Below are 21,267 nucleotides of genomic sequence, written 5' to 3'. Positions count from 1 at the left end.
GGCTCGCTGGGAGAAAGAGAGCTCCGGCTTTATTGTGCAGGAAATCCCTCGCGCGCATTGGATGCCCGCTCCCCCCTCTCGCCGCTGCCTGTGCCCCGGCAGATGCCGGGCTGCGTAATCCCATGGTCTTTGTTCGTGCCGGTCCCGTTCCGGATGATATTTAGCAAGCCCTTGCCTTTGCCAAGACGTTACATAAAAAGGACTGCGCGGGGGGCGGGGGGGGATGGTGCGCGCGCAAATGAGAACTGGTTGCTGGCTGGGTGGCTTCTCAGAAAGTCCATGGTGCTTCAGTAGCTTCAAAGAACTGTTTTATATCGCCTGGAAAACCCTGAAATCTCGCATCACTCGGAGATTGGGGTGGCATGCAACAATACAATGTGCAGCACAGAACAAAAAATGCCAGCACAGTTGATCTGATGGCAAACCAATGTGCACCCACTGCAGCTGATCCAAATCTTACCTCCACCGATGCCCATTAAGTTTACCCTGCAATGCCTTTCTCTACCCTGATCCCTGCCAATCAATCTGTAAGGAAAGTGTCACACTTTTGACGGACAAAACTGAGCAGGAGGGAGTCAAGCAAGCACTGACCTTAGAGGAGGAGGAGGAGGAGGAGAAGAAGAAGAGTTTGGATTTGATATCCCGCCTTTCACTCCCTTTAAGGAGTCTCAAAGCGGCTAACATTCTCCTTTCCCTTCCTCTCCCACAACAAACACTCTGTGGGGTGAGTGGGGCTGAGAGACTTCAAAGAAGTGTGACTGGCCCAAGGTCACCCAGCAGCAGCATGTGGAGGAGCGAGGAAGCGAACCCGGTTCACCAGATTACAAGACTACCGCTCTTAACCACTACACCATACTGGCTGTGACATTGCTGGTTCTAAAGCATCACCTGATTTTCAAAAAGACTATTATACACTTGCAAAATCTTCAGACTTCTTTCTCATTTCCTCGCAGCAGCCAATCTCTTTCTCTCTTGCAACAAACCAGTAGCTGGCATCTGCTGCATGACGCCCAAAAACACTGCTTTGCATAGACAGAAAATATATACCACCCACAGAGAGAAAATGTTACATTTTGTAGACTTGCCAGCACCCCCTTATAGAAGGGGTGCCCAGCCTAGATGTCAGGAGCTAGTTGTCTAGTAGTCCAGTGTTTCCCAAGTTTGGGTCTCCAACTGTTTTTGGACTACAGTTCCCATCATCCCTGACCACTGGTCTTGCTAAATGGGGATTATGGGAGTTGTAGTTCAAAAAGAGCTGGTGACCCAAGCTTGGGTCAGCCAGAATAAACAGTGCTTAAACTGGTGGCTGGAGGAGATAATTGCACAGTGGCCTTGATTACCGGTAGTAGGCAATCTAGAGCAGTTTGCTACTAGTCTTCTTTCTTTCTTTCTTTCTTTCTTTCTTTCTTTCTTTCTTTCTTCTTGGCGATCACTCATAGCCGAGTAAGATTGTCTTCCATGAACACAGTCTTAATAGTGAGTCCGTAAGTAACTGTAGAGGCCAATTCTGGACCCACACGTCCTTCCACAGTGGGAACATAGTTGATCATGGTGAAGGTTTGCCAAATCTGCCTTCCTCTTAGCACGTTTCTCCAACTCCTTGAAAGATTCCATCAACAGTGTGTCTGGAAAAAATGCCAGTGTACTGGAAGAAGCAAAGATCACCAGTGTCGAAGCAATGATTCTTCAACATCAACTTCGTTGGACTGGTCATGTTGTTTGGCTGCCTGATTATTGTCTTCCAAAGCAACTACTCTATTCCAAACTTTAAAATGGAAAGCATAATACTGGTGGTCAACAAAAGAAGTTTAAAGACTCTCTCAAGGCAAATTTTAAAAAATGTAGGATAAACACCGACAATTGGGAAACACTGGCCTGCAAGTGCTCCAATTGGAGAACAGCCTTTGCCAAAGGTGTAGTGGATTTTGAAGACACTTGTAAGACTGGTCCAAAGAGTAAATTCTTTCACACTTAATACACACAGAGCTCTAAAGGACCTCACACAGCCAAGAATAAGGTCATTGTTATGAAAGCAACATAAGAAGCAAAAGCAGCTGCTACTATATGCTCACTGGCATCCAGCTGTGGCCATCAGCATTTACAGTGAGTTCATCTCTGGTGAAAGGTAATTAACAAAAACATACTCGAACAGACTACTCACTGAGCTCTGCTATTCCAACAAAATGTCTGATTGCCTTGTTATCTAGTCTGTTGCTCACACTTTTTCAGTTTCTATGTGAATAACTTCATCGATGTGACAAAATCTATAAAATGTTGCATGTAGCTGCAAAGTACATTTTCTGAGCAATATTAGGATGAATGGCTGCTACAGACCACATATGTTTTGCATTGTGACACATTCTGATTAAAACAACCACAATACCATGATTAGCTATCTGACAAGATGTGTGAACAAGCCTCAGAAAAACATCAGATTCCCATTATTATCATATCTCCAGCTTCAAATCCTGGGGTTCATGCCTTCGTTTGTATTTGCCTGATCAACCGAATTCCCCGACTGCATTCATTCATTCATTCATTCCTTGCTTCCTTCCTTCATTTGGCACTTTCCAACCCAAACACCATTTATTTCATTGAGAAAGATGTGTTAAATCTCTCCTATTAAAATCAAAACTGTGGCGGAATGAGTGCCCACACATTTACTACACCGTGCAATGTTGTTGTTTTAAAAACTATTTTTAACATTTCTTTTTTCCTACACTTAGGAAATGTTGACCCATCATGGGACTCCCATGGCTGCTTCCATTAAAATGCTAAAAAGCAGTAGAGGCTCACCTGGCTGATAGCATTTCAGATTGATATATTTCAATCTGCTCCAGGTCTAATCTTTGCCATTTTTTATTTATTTTCCATGTAGCATAAAATGTAAAGGTAGTTGTGTTGGCACTTTAGAAAAATTTCAATGTCATTAAGGCTTCAACATCAGACAAAAATATTTCCTCCCCCTCCCCTTGTTCTGTTTACTATCTGTGAAGAGTTCTGGAGAACTCAAAAACTCACAACACTGTTCTGTTATATTTTGATTGGCCTAAGAAAGGAATTGGAATTAGTTTGTATACGTTTTAAATATGTATTATTGTTGAGCTCTTTGCTTGTATGTACTTTAGATTTCCTTTTATTCTTGTTGTAAGTTGTTTTGAGAATCTGGTTTCAGGGTGTCATAGAAATAGTTCCCATCCTTGAAATGTAGGAAATAATTATCCATGTGGATGATGTGCACATAGAAATGAGGAAACTGTGACCCTTCACATCTTGCTGATCTACAATTCCCATAAACCCTGACCATTGGCCATACTGACTGGGGCTGGTGGGAGTTTGAGGTAAACAACATCAGGAGGACCAAAGGTTACCCACCTCTGTTTTACATGTTAGGAAAGATCGTACAAAAACATCATATTTTAACTTTAAGGCAGAGATGTACAACTACCCAATACATATAGGTTACCCAATAAATATGGTGAGAAAGGACAATGCAAAGGAAAGTAGGAGGTCAGAGAATTTACTTGAGGTGGAAAGGGGAGGGAACAAGCCCAACATCTAAAAGGTTCATCATGCATAAACTGCCTTTTGACAAATGTTAATGCAGCTCTGGGGGATAAATTATAAATAAAAAGGTAAAGGTAAAGGGCCCCTGACAGTTAAGTCTAGTCGCGAACGACTCTGAGGTTGTGGCGCTCATATCACTTTACTGGCCGAGGGAACCGACGTTTGTCCACGGACAGTTTTCCGGGTCATGTGGCCAGCATGACTAAGCTGCTTCTGATGAAACCAGAGCGACGCACAGAAACGCCGCTTACCTTCCCACTGGAGCAGTACGTATTTATCTACTTGCACTTTGACGTGCTTTCGAACTGCCATGTTGGCAGAAGCTGGGACTGAACAACGGGAGCTCACCCCCGTTGCGAGGATTTGAACTGCCAACCTTCCAATCGGCAAGCCCTAGGCTCCGTGGAAGCATCTCCTTCTGTGGTAAGAGATACGTGATAAATAAGAGAAACAAGCAAAATAAAAATCTGAAGGGCAGGACAATTAATTCTGATACTTCTGTGTAGTCTTAAATACATAGTAGTCTTCTATTTAGTCATGTTTTGCACAAAACAACTTCTCACCTGAGCTATTTCCCATGTGGTGCTTCTGCATATTGGCAATTAACTTGTAAAGTGAAACATTTTACTCATTCTGTAGAAACATACTATCTCAAGCAGTTTTCTACTCATAGCTTAGCTGTGCAATTTATGCAATCAAGTGCCCATGTGGCACATTATATAAATTTTTGATTGATTTATATATTCATCTATCTTTTATCCAAAGTAACAGACTACCATGCCACCAATTAATTAAGTGGCTTGGATTTATTATTGTTTATCTTTGCTTATGTGCTGTTTGTGCATTCATTATTGCTTATGGGCTTCTGGCTTATTTTGGAGAGGAGAAAGCCCTTAAAACTACAGTTGTAAACTGCACTCTCTGAGGCTTACTTCTGAGTAAATTCACTGTTGATTTAATTTTTAGGACAGTAGAAAAGTAGGTGATAGGAATAAACTACTGTGACTCAAAAGAGAGATGTGGTTTATCAAGCCAGCCACTCTATATTCTTTCCCTTTTTTTCTCTTTTTTTGTTTTGTTTGTTTTCTCTGCAGAATGACTACTTTCAGACTACTAACATTTGAAACTCTGAAAACTGTCCCCATTTTCTATTAAGAGGAGAAGCAGACAGGAATACAGATAGCCAGAGCTCTGCTTGTTTGGTATTCTGGAAGCTGATGTGAAAAAGCTGAACTTCTGTACATCTGAAATGGTATTCTCTCCAACATGCAATCAGTCGCTAACATTGAAATGGTCTCCTGGTCCAAAACAAAAACAACTTCTACTCTAACCTGCTTTTCTACTCTAACCACCTCCTTTGTCACTCAAGGATAGATTTATTATGAAGTATTCTGAGGTTGTGTTTTTAACCTAAATAATATCCTAGGTATCTATCTGCTTCCCTTCTTAAGAGACAGAGATAGTAGACAAAGACAGACAGAGATTCCTTATCTCCCAGAGAGGTTTCATAGATATATCATTGGGCATGGCACATACATCACTACAATATCTAGTAAACAGGATCTAGCAAACATTTCCCATAATCGTGGACTGGGAAATTGTTCTATATGTGCAAAGTTTGTATCATACAAACAAACATTTTTTTAAAAAAACCTTTAGCTTTACAGCTGTTAGTTTTAGGACAATAATGTTTCATTGTAGCCAACTATGCCATGAAGGCCACAGCAAATACCCATGGTGATTGCATATAAGAACCTCTGACATCAGTACACTTGTTGCTGGACTGAGATGCCTATCTGAAATTAATTTAAAATAAAATAAAATGAGATGCCTATCTGAATATGAGGCAGCATGGCTGTATGAGGCATATTCCTCAATTCTAGAGATTAATGTACCTGTCTCAAATAAATCTGTTAAGCATACTCCTCCCAGCCCCCACCTCCGCATTTGATTTCCTCTATCTTATTTTTCTTTCCTCTTTGTATGTTCATTCTTCCTCTCATTTTCTCTCTCTGTTTGTAATTCTCAGCCTAATTATCCCACACATAATCCTCCAACTCGGTGCCCCTCTCTTGCTTTCTAATACACAGGATCTTTTGTTTAATCAAAGCTACTCCATACTCTTTTCCCAAGCCGCAGTTACAATGTGCAGCCTTTTGCCTATTTGGCTACCAACACTATCCTCAAAAGTAAATACAGTGAATTCATTCCCCTTCTTAGTCTTCCTTTCTGTGGCTGAGGATGAGTGCCAAACCCAAGGCTTTGACACTGGAGAGAGAGGTACAAACATGCCAGAGGGCTGAATTATATAATGACTGTATAGGACACTGCCAGAAAACATGACCTTTCCCAATTTTTCCGTATGAAATCAGCCCTAAGAACTGAAGTAACCCTTCATGCCAAATGGTGTTAACACGGCACAACCGCTGCAGTGTTATCCGAACATTTGAAAGCTCTAATCACAAAACAAAATTTGAAACACAACTGAAACCAATAAACCAATTGCAATATATATAAAATACAAAGAAGATTAGAGACAGACAAATAAAAACTAAATGTGGCCTCCAAAAGCTTAGGGAAAATTGTGAGACTTCACCATTCATTGGAAGCTCATTCATGTTTTAGCATCCAAGGAGAGAGTGTGCCATAACAGGGGCACCACCACAGAGACGGCCCCACTCCAGGTTCCCTTGCAATGGGTCATCCCTGCTGGTAGGACCACAAGCAGGATTCCCCTGATTTTAGGGCTTGTGCTGGATGATATGAGAAGAAAACCCATGTCATTTTTACATCGGTGCTGGCACCTAGAAACATACAGTGCATATAGTGCAGATCCTGCAGAATAAGTGTGATGTGACATTGCACAGTGGTGTCAGTTAAGGCTCTATATGCTACATCCTGCCCTTGTTTTAATTTTTGGATCATCTTCAATGGTTGCCAAACCTAGAGTACATTCCAGTGGTCTATGCAAGAGGTCATCAGAGCATGCGGCACTATGGTAAGGCTGCTTTGATCTCTATATAGCCATTACTGTCAAAAGAGTGATACCTGGAAAGAGGCACTCCGTTTTGACTGTTACGCTTCTGATTTGAGTGCCACACTTCCGTTTCAGTGTTATGTTGAGGTCTGTCTGTTTCAGCTATTTATTTTGCGTTTTTGTTTTTGTGGCTTTTTTGTTTTGTTTTTGTATGTTTCCGAGCACAATTCAAAGTGTTGGTGCGGCCTCGGTCCAGTATACCTGAAGGAGCGTCTCCACCCCCATCATTCTGCCCGGACGCTGAGGTCCAGCGCCGAGGGCCTTCTGGCGGTTCCCTCATTGCGAGAAGCGAAGCTACAGGGAACCAGGCAGAGGGCCTTCTCGGTAGTGGCGCCCACCCTGTGGAACGCCCTTCCAGCAGATGTCAAAGCGATAAACAACTACCTGACATTCAGAAGACATCTTAAGGCAGCCCTGTTCAGGGAAGTTTTTAACGTGTGATATTTTACTGTATCTTTGGTTTTTATGGAAGCCGCCCAGAGTGGCTGGGGAGGCCCAGCCAGATGGGCGGGGTATAAATAATATATTATTATTATTATTATTATTATTATTATTATTATTATTATTATTAGTAACTCTGTGGAACTGTGTGTGATCTGTGGAACAAGAATGGCATGTTCCATGCCTGCAAGGTTCTCTTTCTCCCTCAGCTTTAAATCTGTAACACCAGAGATTCCTCTGCAAAGTTTCATAGCCTTAAACCCAACAAACCTGCCCTTGTGAGCTGCAAAGTGAAAAAGACCCTGTGGGGATCAAAATGCCTAATCAACAATTTAAAACTACACTTTTACCTCTCATAGCTTGTTTATAAGTGAGGGAAAGGTTTTTCAGTGACAACGAATGAAAGGTGATCCATGGTGAAAACATTTGTTTTACCTTCCTGGGAAAGTGGCAAAGGTCCGAATTTATGACGTCTCCCCTGCCTCCAGGGAAGACATGCATGAGGTGCTGCAATGTGACATGTATTTATGGCAAAATACATAACATTGCAGTCACATGGAAATGGGTACGGTTGTGACAGCCTTCTGGTGGCCATGCGTTTTTAACAGAAAAAAACAGCACCCTATCACTTTTTGTACTTGATATAAGCAACATGACATTAAAAAAAATTAGGGGGGGGGGGAACCCTTTGTTTCACTCATGTAAGTGCAATGTCTATAAAACCAACCTTGCTCATTTTGTTATGCAAACATACAGGAAAATATTTATGGATCCTGAACTGAAATTGCCTAAATCTTGAGTTAAGTTATCTACCTAAAGGTCTGAATAAAGAAGGGCCACCCTGCAGGATATATTTTACAAGTTGGTATTCTTGATAGACAATCCTGGGAGAACTGCCAAGATCTCCTAGTTGGGGAGATAAGACACTGACATGAGGAGCAGATTGGGACTCTCTTAGGCTGAAGATAGCGGGTAGGCAAATCTGCATAATTGTAAAAACTCTTCTTCGTTTTGTGTGTGTGTGGAATCTTTTCAGGAAGCCGGCTGTCCTGAGTTACGACAGCTTCGTGCCAATTTTGGAGACAAAGATAGGCGCGTTGGCGGAAGGCGCGAAGCTTTCCTTGAGGCGCGCGCTCGCTCCTCGTGCCTGATGCTGCCTCGGTGGCGCCCTCGGGGCCGCCTCTGAGAAGAGACCTGGGCCAGCCCCGCGAGCCCCGCGCAAGCACTGCGGCGGCGGCGGCCCGCTTCACAATATCAAGGCTTCTTCAAATTTTAAGCTGAGGTCAGCCGGCCTTCACCTTCGAAAGATTAGCGCCAGCCAATGGCAAATCCCCGCTTGGCCGGCGGAGAGCGGCGATTGGAGGAGGAGCTCTGCTGATTACCCTCCGGAATCCTCGTCGGTGATTCATGGAATGGGATGGAGAGGCTGAGGTTCCCCCCTGGCTGGCTGGCGCAGGGATTATTTGCGAGGGAAAAGTCCGCCGCTGCAGCCTAGGGGGCACTTCAGAGCAGGCGGCGGAGCCGGCAGAAATTGCACAAGGGCTGGCAGGCGGCAAGGCGAAGACAAAGAGCACGCGGAGGGGGCGGCGTGGAGGGGGGGGCGGGCAGTCGGTGAGTTAAACCGGAGCGGAGAGGCGGGGAGCCTTTCGCTTCGCAGGATCGCCAGCAAGCGCGAAGCCGAGCCGTCGAAGCAGCGCGCCGAAGCCGGTCATGGGGAAAGGCGAGGAGCAGGGCGGGATGTGCGCCGAGCGGGAGGCGCCGAGCCCCTCGTACACCTGGGAGGAGATCCAGAAGCACAACGTGCACACGGACAAGTGGCTGGTGATCGAGCGGAAAGTGTACAACATCACCCAATGGGCCAAGCGACACCCGGGGGGGCTGCGCGTGATCAGCCACTACGCCGGCGAAGATGCCACGGTAAGGGGGAGGCTCCGGCTGCCGGTGCCGCTGGCAGGGCGCAAATGGCTGCTGCCGCCCGGCTCCTGCGCCGCCGCTCACCTGCTGCTGCTGCTTTGAAGAAGGGAGGGAAGCGGCGGCGGCAGCCGCTGCAGGGCTGGCAAATCCGCAGCGCGGAGCTCGTTGCAGCCGCAGGGCCGGCAGGAACCGCCGTTTGACATGAAACGGGGACTGGATGCAAAGAGGGAATGGGGTGCTTGCAAGCTGGAAGGTTGCCGGCGGCTGAGAGGCTGCAGAAGGAGCATTGTAGCAATGCAAGAGCGGGGAGGAGAGAGGTTTGCCTGCAGGCCGGCCAAAGAGCTGCGCTCGGGTGGCTCTTTCTGCAAGGGGTTTTTCCCTGAGACTCCCCACCCCCCACGTAAGGAAAGGAGCTGGTGGCGTCCTCCCCTCGCCCGGCAGCTGCCTCTGCAGCTAGTGGTTGGCTAGCCTCATTCCACCCCCACCCCCCAAACCGGGCTCCTGTTTCAGTAACGGCAGCAGAGGAGGCATAGCGGCGGCGGGAAGGAGCAAAACCAGGATGCCTTTGCAAGATTAGTAGCTGCGGCTCCTGAAAGCGCAAGTTGCAGGGGAGCAGCCGGCCAGCGGAGGCTTAGCTCCAGGCAGGACGCACAGCGCGGGGAAGGTAGTCGCGTGTTAAGAACTGTGCGGCTCAAAGCAAAGGCCCGTCTCGCCCAGCATCCTGCTTCCCAAAGTGGCCAGTCAGATCATGTCTCTGAGGAGCCCACAGGCTGGACATGGGCACAAGAGCTGCAGCTCTCCCCAGCTGCTATTCCCTAGCGACTGGACTCCTGAGGCCCGCTGGTCCTGGAGGGAGTCTGTCTTATTCTCCATGAATTTGTCTCCATCCTTTTTTTTTTTTAAGCCACCATAGTTGGGGGTCCTTCTCACATGTTGTGATAGTATTCCATAGTTTAACCATACAAGCTTTGAAGAAGCACTTTTGTCTACCCAGGTTCTGGTTTACTGGATTATGCCCGGAGAAGAAAGGTTTGGGGAAAGTGGCCAACTAGATGCCTGTGGGAAACAAGGTGTGTGTGTGTGTGTGTGTGAGAGAGAGAGAGAGAGAGAGAGAGAGATATGAATGAAGCGGTAGAGGGAAGACATAGCAGAGAGGAGGGGAAGCTGTGCTGCTCCTCACTTCTGACTTTAGCCCTGTCCACCGCTTGCATGCGCCCCTGATCACTTTCCCTCAAGTGAATGTGGACCTCAGCTTCAAAAAGTTTGCCCTAACTGCATCCCATTAAGATAATTGTATACTGCAATAGTCTGGTCTATTTGACCAGACTTCCTTTATGCCCACCTTTCTATGATTGCTTTTGAAACCAAGCACCCCACTTCCTCTATCATAGCTTAGAGACCATATCTGCACATGGCATCCTCTGTGGATTTGCTTGGCATGGTCATTCCCCCTCCCATGGTCCTTTGGGCTATCACGGCCTACTGGATGCTCCGCATCTTGCTGTATCCCAGCCCTATCTGAATGACCAGAAACTTCTTTTTTTTTTAACTCTCATTCCATTTGGGGGTATTTCATTCTGAACTGGATATTTCCCCAGCTTCTGCTGGCCTTCCCCCAGGAGCCTGCAAGCTTTTAGATACCAAGGTCCATTTATGTTCAAGAGGACCCACAGTGGGAAACTTTATACCCCGCCCATCTGGCTGGGCTTCCCCAGCCACTCTGGGCGGCTTCCAAGAAATATTAAAATACTGTGATACATCAAACATTAAAAGCCTCCCTAAACAGGGCTGCCTTCAGATATCTTCTAAAAGTCTGGTAGTTGTTGTTCTCTTTGACATTTGGTGGGAGGGCATTCCACAGGGTGGGCGCCATTACCGAGAAGGCCCTCTGCCTGGTTCCCAGTGAGGGAACCGCCAGAAGGCCCTCGGTGCTGGACCTCAGTGTCCGGGTAGAACGATGGGGGAGGAGACGCTCCTTCAGATATACTGGACTGAGGCCATTTAGGGCTTTAAAGGCCAGCACCAACACTTTGAATTGTGCTCGGAAACGTACTGGGAGCCAATGTAGGTCTTTCAAGACCGGTGTTATATGGTCTCGGCGGCTACTCCAAGTCACCAGTCTAGCTGCCGCATTCTGGATTAGTTGTAGTTTCCGGGTCACCTTCAAAGGTAGCCCTTTGTAGGTGTATGAGGTCTTTTGATCATTTCAACCACCTGGATATGCCCATTAATAGAAGCAGGAAATGCAGGGAGATTGTGTGCCAGCAGGTGGGATGTAGAAGGTGATGGGACTCAGCGATGTGTTCCAGCTGCATTTTCTGCTCTGGAAACCTTTCCTCAGGTGAATGTGGTTTGTAGTTACCTGATGATGAAGGAAAGCCTCTTTGCATGTGCTCAGAGGCACTGTTTTCTACTTTCTTCTTCCATCCTATTTTTGAAACTGAGGGCAGGGGATGTATTCTGGACCTGAAAGGCACTGAGGACAAATCCTAAATGTGTTACAGCTGGTTGTGATCACTCATGGGAAAGTGAAGCACCCTGGCAATACTCAGAGCATCATTATTGTTTTCCATCATCCCTATTGATCATACTGCTTGGGGTTGATGGGAGTCCAGCATACCTGGAGGGCTACAGGTTCCCAGCTTTATTCTCAGGCTAAGCCCCGGTATCTAAAACAGATCTTCAAAAGTGAGGATGAAATCACACATTCATGTAATGCAGCAAAGTCCACCTTCAGAGGTGGCAGGTGAGTATGCCTTTTGTTCTCCACCCTTCTACATGCATGTCAGACAGCATGTGTACCAGTAACTTCTAGGAGTGTATTTGCAAACAGTTGTGTTAATCAAAAGCAGCCACAGGCTTTCACATATAGAGAAAATGTGAATCTGTATTGAGTCATGGCTCCATTAAGTCTCTCTTGTGCTTCTCCATTGGTTGTGTGTGTCTGTCATACGGGATGAACAAGAATTGTAGCCAGAACGGATGTTTTTGGCCAGGTACCTTGGCTGCATGTTTCTGGCTGTGGTTACTTCTGTCCACTGTCTATAAAGCACTCGCTGCATTTTGTGTTCTTGGGAAGAACTACATGCTTTCAACTTGTCATTCTTCGAAACACAGCCATCATGTATTAAAATCAATTGGTCCAGATGTCCTGCCAATCTGCAAGTTTTATTGTTAAATCATTTACATTGTAATTTTCATTTCCCACTCATCTCTGAACTTCCCAAACTGAAACACACAGTGATTCTATTGTCTTTGTTGTCTTAAATCACAGTGGGGTTTTTCAAAGCAACATTTAAAAAGAAGACTGAAGAGACACAATGAGCTGAAATGTCTGGATTGTGTGATTCTGTGGAGCAACGTTTTAAAAACAAATTACCTCCTTTATTTTATGTATTGTTGTGCTTCTTAGTCTCAAAGCAACAACAATATATATATGAAGTCAAATAAAAACCAGGAAATTTAAACACAGTGTACAATACAAAATAATTAAAATGCTCATCCAACACAATAAGGTTAAAACCTATCTCATATCAGTAAAAGGTAAGCACCACAGTAGAAGCTGGTATAACTACCAAAGGCTTAGGCAGATAAAAAAACCAAGGCACCAGGCATGTTTCCCTGGGGAGAACATTCCACACAAGGAAGAACCACTACCAAAAAGGCCTGTTCTCATGTGACCACCTTCCACAGCTCCCGTGGATAAGGCACATAAAGAAGGGTCTTTGATGAAGATTGTTTGCTCTGAGCGGATTCATATTGGGAGAGGCAGCCTTTAAGGTATTGTGATCCTGAGCCGCATATGGCTTGATAGATTAAAACTAGCACTTAATTGAATTGGGAAACTCATCAGTAGCCAGTGCAGTCAGGCCAGAATCAGTGTAATGTGCTCAGACCTTTTGGACCAAGTCAGTAATCTGGCCACTGCATACTGCACTAGCTGTAGTTTCCAAAGTGTCTTCAGAGGCTGCCCAGTGTAAAATGCATTGCAGTAAACTAACCTAGAGGTTACCAGATATGACAGTTTCCCAACTTGCAGAAGCAAGTTTGATGGCTCCCAGCTTCTGTCACTGGTTTAGCTGCATTGCCTTTTCATCCCTTCTAGGATTTCATGAATGCTCTTTCTCCCAAATGTTGTACATCCACTACAAAGCTATCAGTCTCTTGAACCAGCACATGTGGAAGTGTTTGTACTTATGGGGTGGGGGGACACACAGAGCCAAATCTGCAGCATCACGTTCTTTCAAGTGTATTGTTGAAGGTGACCATTGCTTGCTTGCTTGCCACCATAATTCTGTTTGAACTTCAGGCGTGTGGTGACAGGCCTGATCACCTTCTTTAGGATGTTGCAAGCTAGTTTTTCATTTTGGGTGAGGCAATGATAGAGACTTACGGTACCTTGTATATACACACACACAAACACACACAGTTTGAGCAGGTAGCAAGGAAGCTGATAGTGCAAGTCCCAAAGTCACATCGAGCCCTTGAAGCTTCCGCCAGCCAATTCCAAGACCATGTTTGGCCAGGTTCAGACTGCATAAACCCTTACTGCAAGTGTGACTTCATTCACAGTGCATTTTTGAAGCTATTTAGTGCTTCCCAAGGAGATGCCACTGTTGCTTGCCATCTGCTAGCAATGTGTTCAAGAACCTAGAAAGAGATGGATATCTGTTCAACAAAATAGCATGGCTGCTTTGCAAAGAAAATGTGGTGTGCATGCAGTATATGACATATAAGTCAGAAAGGCCTATGACCCCAGAATATGATCCCAGTAGAGGGCTTGCCAGGTCCTTTAATCCAGTGCTAGCAAGGTACAGTTACTGGGTTGTAATGAAGACCATTAGTCGGTTCCCAGGAGGCTCAAATTTTCCCTAGCATTAAACAGTGCTTATCCAGTATCTTTTGTAAGGCCAATTGTCATCTCCCTAAACACTTAGCTGTTTCTTTGGTGGGCATTGTGTGACTCAGCAGCAAGCTTCCCTGGCTCCCCCCTCCCATCCCACAACCTTTCATTTTCCTTCCAAGCCACTGTACCATTTGTTTTGGGTATCGGAGGGGGCTGAAGTATGTGGGAAGGGTTTCTTTCCTTCACTTTTTTCAGGTTTATACTCGTTTCAAAAGGAGGAGGAAGAAGTCCAGTGATGCTGCATCTAGTGTTTTGACAGGGAGTGACACAAAGGGCCCGCCCACATAATGGTTGTCTACACTCCCCTTGTTTGGCTTTATATTATACAGTGCAGATAGCTCTCTCACATCTGATCCTCTTGCAGTGACAGTAGGAGTTTTGTGCTGCAGGCTGAAAATTGTGCTCCAGTACCCCCAACAACGCCTGTTCACCACATGGAAAAATTTGGTACCAATTAAAGGTGAAGCCTTCATTTCATGTAGATGAAAGTTAATGGAAGTTAATGAGCACACCAAAATGTTCATCGTCTGGGTGCGCCCAGCCTTAGATTATGTTGCCGCAAGGTGAATTAGCAATGCACAACTTTAAGCAAGAGTGTTGTCTGCTGGGAATTGGGAAGCGGTTAGGGATTTTATATGGCTCTAGGGGAAGATAAGGAGTTGGAAATTTCCCTCAGTTACAAATCCTTTAGGCTTATGCACATGCTTGTTCGTTTCTTGATGACTGCAGATTCAGGTAGCAGCTTGCACACAGAGATCACATTTGGTGATAAAATTTCCATGGTGCCTCACATTTATGCTTTAATAGCTATCCTTATCTGTATATTATTTCCTATCTTGTTTTCTCCTTTCCAGCATTTTCTAATTTATTTTCTCCTTGTCCCCTGTTCCAGTGCTTTCCCCAAGTGAATTAAGCTGCTGAAGCTAATCTTACTAATTAAGGTTTCCTTTTTTTCCATAAGCAAGGACAACAAAGGACTCATTAGAGACAATGACTTGAGTCAGACCAGTCCCTAGGAATAAAGCACCGCAAGATTAGGATTCCTAGATCTGCCACCCACTCACTCTTTGGCTGTGAAAATATCATGTTGCTTTCTGTTTGCTTATCTACTAATAATTATGCTGGGAGATGGAGATTTTCAATGTTATATACTCTGTGTGTGTGTGTGTGTGTGTGTGTGTGTGTGTGTGTTTTGGGAATGTGTAATCAGAAGGAATATTGTTTGATTCCTACAATAAGGCCCTGTCTGCACAAAACATATAAACTGGTATCACCACCTTAAAGTCATGGCTTTCCCTAAAGCAGGCATCCCCAAACTTGGCCTTCTAAATGTTTTGGAACTACAATTCCTATCATCCCTGATCACTGCTCCTGTTAGCCAGGGGTGATGGGAGTTGTAGTCCCAAAAACATCTGGAGGGCCGAGTTTGGGGATGCCTGCCCTAAAGTGTATTTTGTTAAGGGTGCTGAGACTTGTTGGGAGACCCGAATTCCCCTCACATAGCTACAATTCCCAGAGAAGAGGGATTGGTTATCAAACCACTCTGGGAATTTGCTCTGCACTGGCTCATCTGTAAGGATTATTGCATGTAGAAAGACGTTTCTGGATTCTAAGGGGAAAATGATTATGAGAGATAAGGAAGAGTGGGTAACAGCTCTTTGAACAGCAATTGTGTGTTTCTTCATTCTAGGATGCATTTAAGGCCTTTCACCCTGATCCTGTGTTTGTGAGAAAGTTTCTTAAGCCATTATTGATTGGAGAACTTGCCCCAGGAGAACCCAGCCAAGACAGAGGCCAGAACGTGAGTAAGAGCAATTTCCCCTATATGTTCAGTGAATATTTGAAGGACGGCACTGAGCTGTTTGCAGAAGGGCTTTCAAACAGCCCTCTGGTTTTCAGAGATTCGAGGAGCAGTGCTGGGAGGGAGAAGTGCTTTTCATAACCATGGTTTCAATGGAAACCACTTTCCCCTCTTGGAGCAATGTTCCCGCCACCCATCAACTGATGGATGATGAAAGCGTGTCTAGCTCCAGCAAAGGAGCGAACAGGAGTTCCCCTTAAAGTGCCCATTGTTCCTTTAAGGCTCTGTCCTTACTTGCCTCACACCTAATGTCATATATTATGTCAAGTGCCAAAACAACCTTGCGACCCAAATTGGGATGCCTAGCAGGCTAAGTTTGGCCCACAGGCCGGAGGGTCTGCACCCCTGATCTAGAGTCAGTTTTCCTTTTTGTGTTTTACTCTACATTAGTATCTCTCATGAGCTAGTTTTGTAAAGTGTGTCACAATATTTGAAGTGGTGCTTTGGAGGACAAACGATCACTGGAGAATGAAGAATTGCACTGAGTGTCGGAAGGGGCGTATCTTACAGACAATCCAGCCTATCCCAGGCAAATCTGTTTAAAAGCTGAAATTATTTATCCCATGGGAGAAACTTGGCGAAGATGAATTAGTAGGGCTGCCATTTGCTTTTTGAAATATGATAACCCTAGCCTGGCTTCTGCAAAGTGCAGTCCTACCTCACAAGCTCTGGGAGTTCTTTGTATGTGGATAGGCATGAACCAGTGACAGTGGCATGCGCTTGGAGGCTGCAGGCACAAATTCAAATTTTTCCTGCAAAGTAATCTACCTTGAGACTGCACAGATATACTGATCAGAGTTAAAACTAGTCTGGATACCCAAGAAAGAAAACAGGCTAGCAGTAGAAAACACAGAAAATATCAGCACAATGATTATGCCGTAACGCCAGATTCAGGGTTTCTGTGTAGACATTTCTATAGGGTCATAAAATACATTATAGGATTGAAGTGTCAAAGAAAGCATAGAACATTGATTCATCTGAGGATTAAATACTACCATCCAGAACTGTATCAAGGGTTGTAATACGGTGGATATTTGACACTGTAGGCCAATAGGAAGAACTGATACTGCAAGACTTCTTGGGTTTCAGCTTGCCTTTGCTTTATTTGAACTGAAGTCCTATGCCCCTGGAGTCTACTGCTACCTCCTTTTGCTGTACAGTGGTGCCCCGCAAGACGAACGCCTCGCAAGACGGAAAACCCGCTAGACGAAAGGGTTTTCCGTTTTGGAGGCGCTTCGCAAAACGAATTTATCAGCTGATCCACTAAGCTGATAAACTGCTAAAAGCCGCTAAACCGCTAATAGCGCTAATCCGCTAAGCTGTCAATGGGCTTGCTTTGCAAGACGAAAAAACCTCTATACGAAAAGCCTCACGGAACAGATTAATTTCGTCTTGCGAGGCACCACTGTATGTGCAAAAAAAAAGGTTTTAGGGAAGGTGGAATATTTAGTAAACTTCAGGTTTAGAGGTTTCCCTTTTCTCAAATGCGCTTAGGACAATGTAAGTCCAACCTACCAACATTGACTTTGCTTAATAAATGCTGTATCTTAGAATCCTCCAAAAATAACTAGAAGAATGATTTGATGGAAAATTATGACGATAATTCCACCACCACCCAAGGTCACACAGGCTTTTAAAAAGAAAAGAAAAGAAAGAAAAGGAATGGTAAAGAATAAAGCATGAGGCGGACACAAGTTTGCAATTAACTTTCCATTTGAAAGCCATCCCTTGCTATTAGATGAGCTGTTTTGTTAGATGCCTTAATGAGGAACGGGGGAGGGACACATCTCCAGAGACATGTGGCTTCAGGGGTGCTTCTGACTGCCTTTAATGTGCAGATAATTTTTTATTTATTTATTAAGCTTATTAGTCGCTAGTCACCCTAAGGTCTCCAAGCGACTTAACATTAAACAAAAATATATGCAAATGCCATACAATTGGGGGGGGGGTTGTGATAAAGATAAATGTAGTCCTGAAGAAAGCAGGCTGCAAGAAACAAGCAGGGAGGGGGGGGGACACTATTAGAAAATAAAAAGGGAAACACCAGAATATGGGAAGGCTGGAGGGAGATGACATACAAAGACGAGAGACAGGAAAAGGAGCCCGCTGGAAATAAACCTGTGACTTTTACACACACACACACACACACAGAGAGAGAGAGAGAGAGAGAGAGAGAGAGAGAGAGAGAGCGCGCTTGAGAGAAAGATTAGCTGAGTTGCTGTTATGTCACAGAATCAATATTCTGAAGAAAAACCTCACACAAGGCCTGGGTATAGAAGAGGAGGCAGGGAGGAGCAGGGGGAGTGTTGCAAAGAAATGAAGAGTCCTGAATGTAAATTTACCAAGTAACATAAAATGTCCAGAGAATTTTCATGGGCCTGTAAGGAGCCTGTTCCCAGTACAACTGGCCACATAACCAAACCAGTCGTCCATATGTATTCCAAACGGATAGGAAACCAGCCATGCGTGGATCTCTCATAATCTGAAATTTTGAGCTCTGGCCTGGAGGGCAGCTTTGCAAACAGGATCCACAGATGCCTTCCCCATCGGGCCTCACGTCGCCGTGTCACTCAGGATCTCTCAAATCCCAAACGCTCCGGCTATCAATTATTCAGGCACTTCGTCCCACTTGGCTGATTGCAAAAGGAAGCCGCCTCTCGTTCTTGGATGGCTGCATTGATGACAGCCAGCCAGTGTCTAAACATTAACCTGCAGGTGCCTCGTGAGCTGCTTTCCCTCAGGAACACCACTCTGCAGAGCTCAGGGCTTCCTATGCCAAAGGGAATAGCGGTTCAGACTACATTTCAGCAGGCAGCAGGGTTTCCTAGAAAGCTTATCAGAGACTCTTCCATGAGGAGTTCAGTACTGTAATGGCAGACCAGATTTTGTAAAAGAAATCTTGACCTCCCCTAGCAAGGTGCAAAGCAGAAGACCAGATTTTTTTCAATGAATCCAGGGACACTTTTCAACTTCAATGGAATTTGTCAGGGGACAGATTTGTAAATCCGGGGACTGCCCCTGGGAAACGGGGACGTCTGGTAACCTTACTCTAGGGTGCATTCACAGTCGGTGCGGTGCAGTGACAAACCCTGAGAGTCTCGGATGATTTTCGCTGCAAACAGAGGCTGTGCTGTACCAAAATATATTCCCGCAGAAAGGGGAATTTTGGAAAACAAATTGGGGCTGCAGGCAGGGGAAAACGGTTGCGTTTTATGCTGCAGTATTGCCACAGTTTTGTGGAACTGAGTTTGCATAACTGTCTACAGACTCCTCCTCTCCCCTCCGCTTCGCCCCAGTTTCCTTAGGAAACTTCAGCTTTGTACCCTTGCCAAGGTTATAATGGCCCTTTCTTGTGTAGTTTTTGGGTTATTATTGTTTTTTAAAGGAGGGGGGAAATAGACAAAATAATTGGGGTGGGTGTGTGGAAATGGCAGGCACTTCCTTCACTAATGGATGGGCTTTTCTGGATGTTTGTGTGTGGGAGGGTCTGTTTTGTGTTCTTTCTCATCGAGAGAGATGCATTTGTACAGAGAGGGAGAGCCATCTTGCTGTTGCCAAAAATGCTGGTATATAATTTTCTTTTACATAATTTGCAATCCAGAAAAAATTAGTGTGCCTTAGTCCCTTTGGTATCAAGAGGACCTCTTTTAATATCCTTTTTTTCTACTTTGCAGTCTCAATTGGTGGAAGATTTCCGTGCCCTGAGGAAGACAGCAGAAGACATGAACTTATTCCAAGCGGATCCTGTGTTTTTTTCTCTTTACTTGGGTCATATCCTTGTGATGGAGGCTCTGGCTTGGCTTATGGTTTCATACTGTGGTACTAACTGGATTACAACCTTCCTCCTTGCTATCATCCTTGCAGTTTCCCAGGTGAAACTTTGTTCTATGGATATTGAATGGGCAATCACCTGCCTCCTAGTTCATCCATGCCTTGAAAGTTGCAAACTGTCACTGCTTCAAAAAGGCACTGAAGATAGCATGAAACAACTTGTAACTTAATAATTGCCAATCATTACCGGAAGGGTGGGCCATCTTTAATACTGTGTTGTGTTTCATTCCCTATTACAATATTATAATACAACTGAATCAAATACCCTCAAAAAATAACCTACAAATTGTATTGTAATGAAACACAGTATGTAAGAAATAAAATAAGCAATAAAAGAACAATTTAAAAAACCATACAGCATCTAACACAGCACATTACAATTGCTAGACCAGGCAGGGAAATTGTTAAGTGGTCCACAAAGCCCTGCAACAATTTTCAAGTGGTTCAGGGTGGGGAGAAGTTTGGGAACCATTGATGTAAAGGAAACTGAAGAGAAAGCACTTATAGTTAGGTTTTGATATAAAGTTTCTCTTAGGGGTGCCTTTTCTCTCTCTCACGATCATTCTCTTTCCTCCCAAGGCCCAGGCTGGATGGCTACAGCATGACTTTGGACACCTCTCTGTGTTTAAGAAGTCTACATGGAACCACTTAGTTCATAAGTTTGTGATTGGTCACTTGAAGGTAAGGTCATTTCCCATTGAGGAAATAACTGCGGTCAGAAATGATGGGGTTAAGGTTGTCATCTTTCTCCTGGCAGGACTGTGTCTTTAAAAACCTTTGAACTGACAAAGATCCCAAGTATCATGCATTCCCCATCACTGGGAAGTGCTGTGCCTGTTGGATTTCTGCCTGTCATGCAGCTTTTCAGGGAGCAGGACAAAAAGAGCACAGTCTTAGCTGGAAACCAGTTTACTTCACTCTTCCAAGTGATAAAAAACAGTAAATTCTAGCTCTTGTGTCTGATTGCTTTAGCAAGGAATAAGCTGAAATGAACAGGTTGTTGTGCCCACAGAGGGATATACTTGTGAACTGACATAAATGTGTCTCAAGCAATATATAAAAAAAATCCTTTCAAAATCTGAACCATCAGCCACAGTCAAACTTGTATGACTATATTATTCCCTTTAAGTTTGTTAAGGAATCCTGATGGAGAATGGTAGAATAACTAAAGGAACAAGACAAGGCTACCCGTTGTCACCTTTGTTGTTTATAATAGTTTTGGAAGTATTGGTGCAAAGAATAAGATGTTATCAAGATATTAAAGGTATAAGAGTGGGACAGAGACAATATAAATCAAAGGCATTTGCAGACGACGTGATATCTGTAGAAGATCCAATAGAGTCAATCCCGAAAGTATTACAAGAGATTTTTTAAAAATTGGTGAGGTAGCAGGTTTTAAGGTTAATAAAGATAAAACCAAACTTTTTACAAATAAACTGTAAGCAGATAAGAACACTGGCAGTATTATTGTAATAACTTGCAGTTTTATAAGAGTATACATGTAAAGTAAATGAATAAGTGAGCAAATTAAGTTAATTTGGATATGCAGAAAATATTAAAAATAAATCTAAGGAACTGCAGAAAGAGGGGGAAGGAAGTCATGTTTTGAAATATTAAAATGATTGTAAAATCATTTAAATGTATAAAATTGGAAAAAATAATGGAATCAGTGTGTGGACATTCAGGATCAAAGCATGTCTCACCTGTTTT

At 44.3% G+C, this 21,267-nt stretch overlaps 1 protein-coding gene across 1 annotated transcript in view; it reads left to right on the top strand.

Moving 5' to 3' along the window:
* Nucleotides 1-4,852: 4,852 nt before the first annotated feature.
* Nucleotides 4,853-21,267, top strand: part of LOC310825657 (acyl-CoA 6-desaturase-like) — a 30,076-nt gene continuing 13,661 nt past the window's right edge. The window contains exons 1-5 of the mRNA XM_083699559.1: nucleotides 4,853-6,753; nucleotides 7,177-8,962; nucleotides 15,556-15,666; nucleotides 19,401-19,598; nucleotides 20,137-20,238. Of these exons, the coding sequence (XP_083555685.1) occupies nucleotides 8,756-8,962; nucleotides 15,556-15,666; nucleotides 19,401-19,598; nucleotides 20,137-20,238 (618 nt within the window). The 5' untranslated portion in view covers nucleotides 4,853-6,753; nucleotides 7,177-8,755. The remainder of the gene's footprint in view (nucleotides 6,754-7,176; nucleotides 8,963-15,555; nucleotides 15,667-19,400; nucleotides 19,599-20,136; nucleotides 20,239-21,267) is intronic.

Source organism: Podarcis gaigeae, assembly GCF_964106915.1.
Source record: "Podarcis gaigeae genome assembly, chromosome: 1".
NCBI classification, from domain to species: Eukaryota; Metazoa; Chordata; class Lepidosauria; order Squamata; family Lacertidae; genus Podarcis; species Podarcis gaigeae.
Note: the sequence above shows the minus strand (reverse complement) of the source record. Positions and strands in the feature narration are given on the sequence as shown.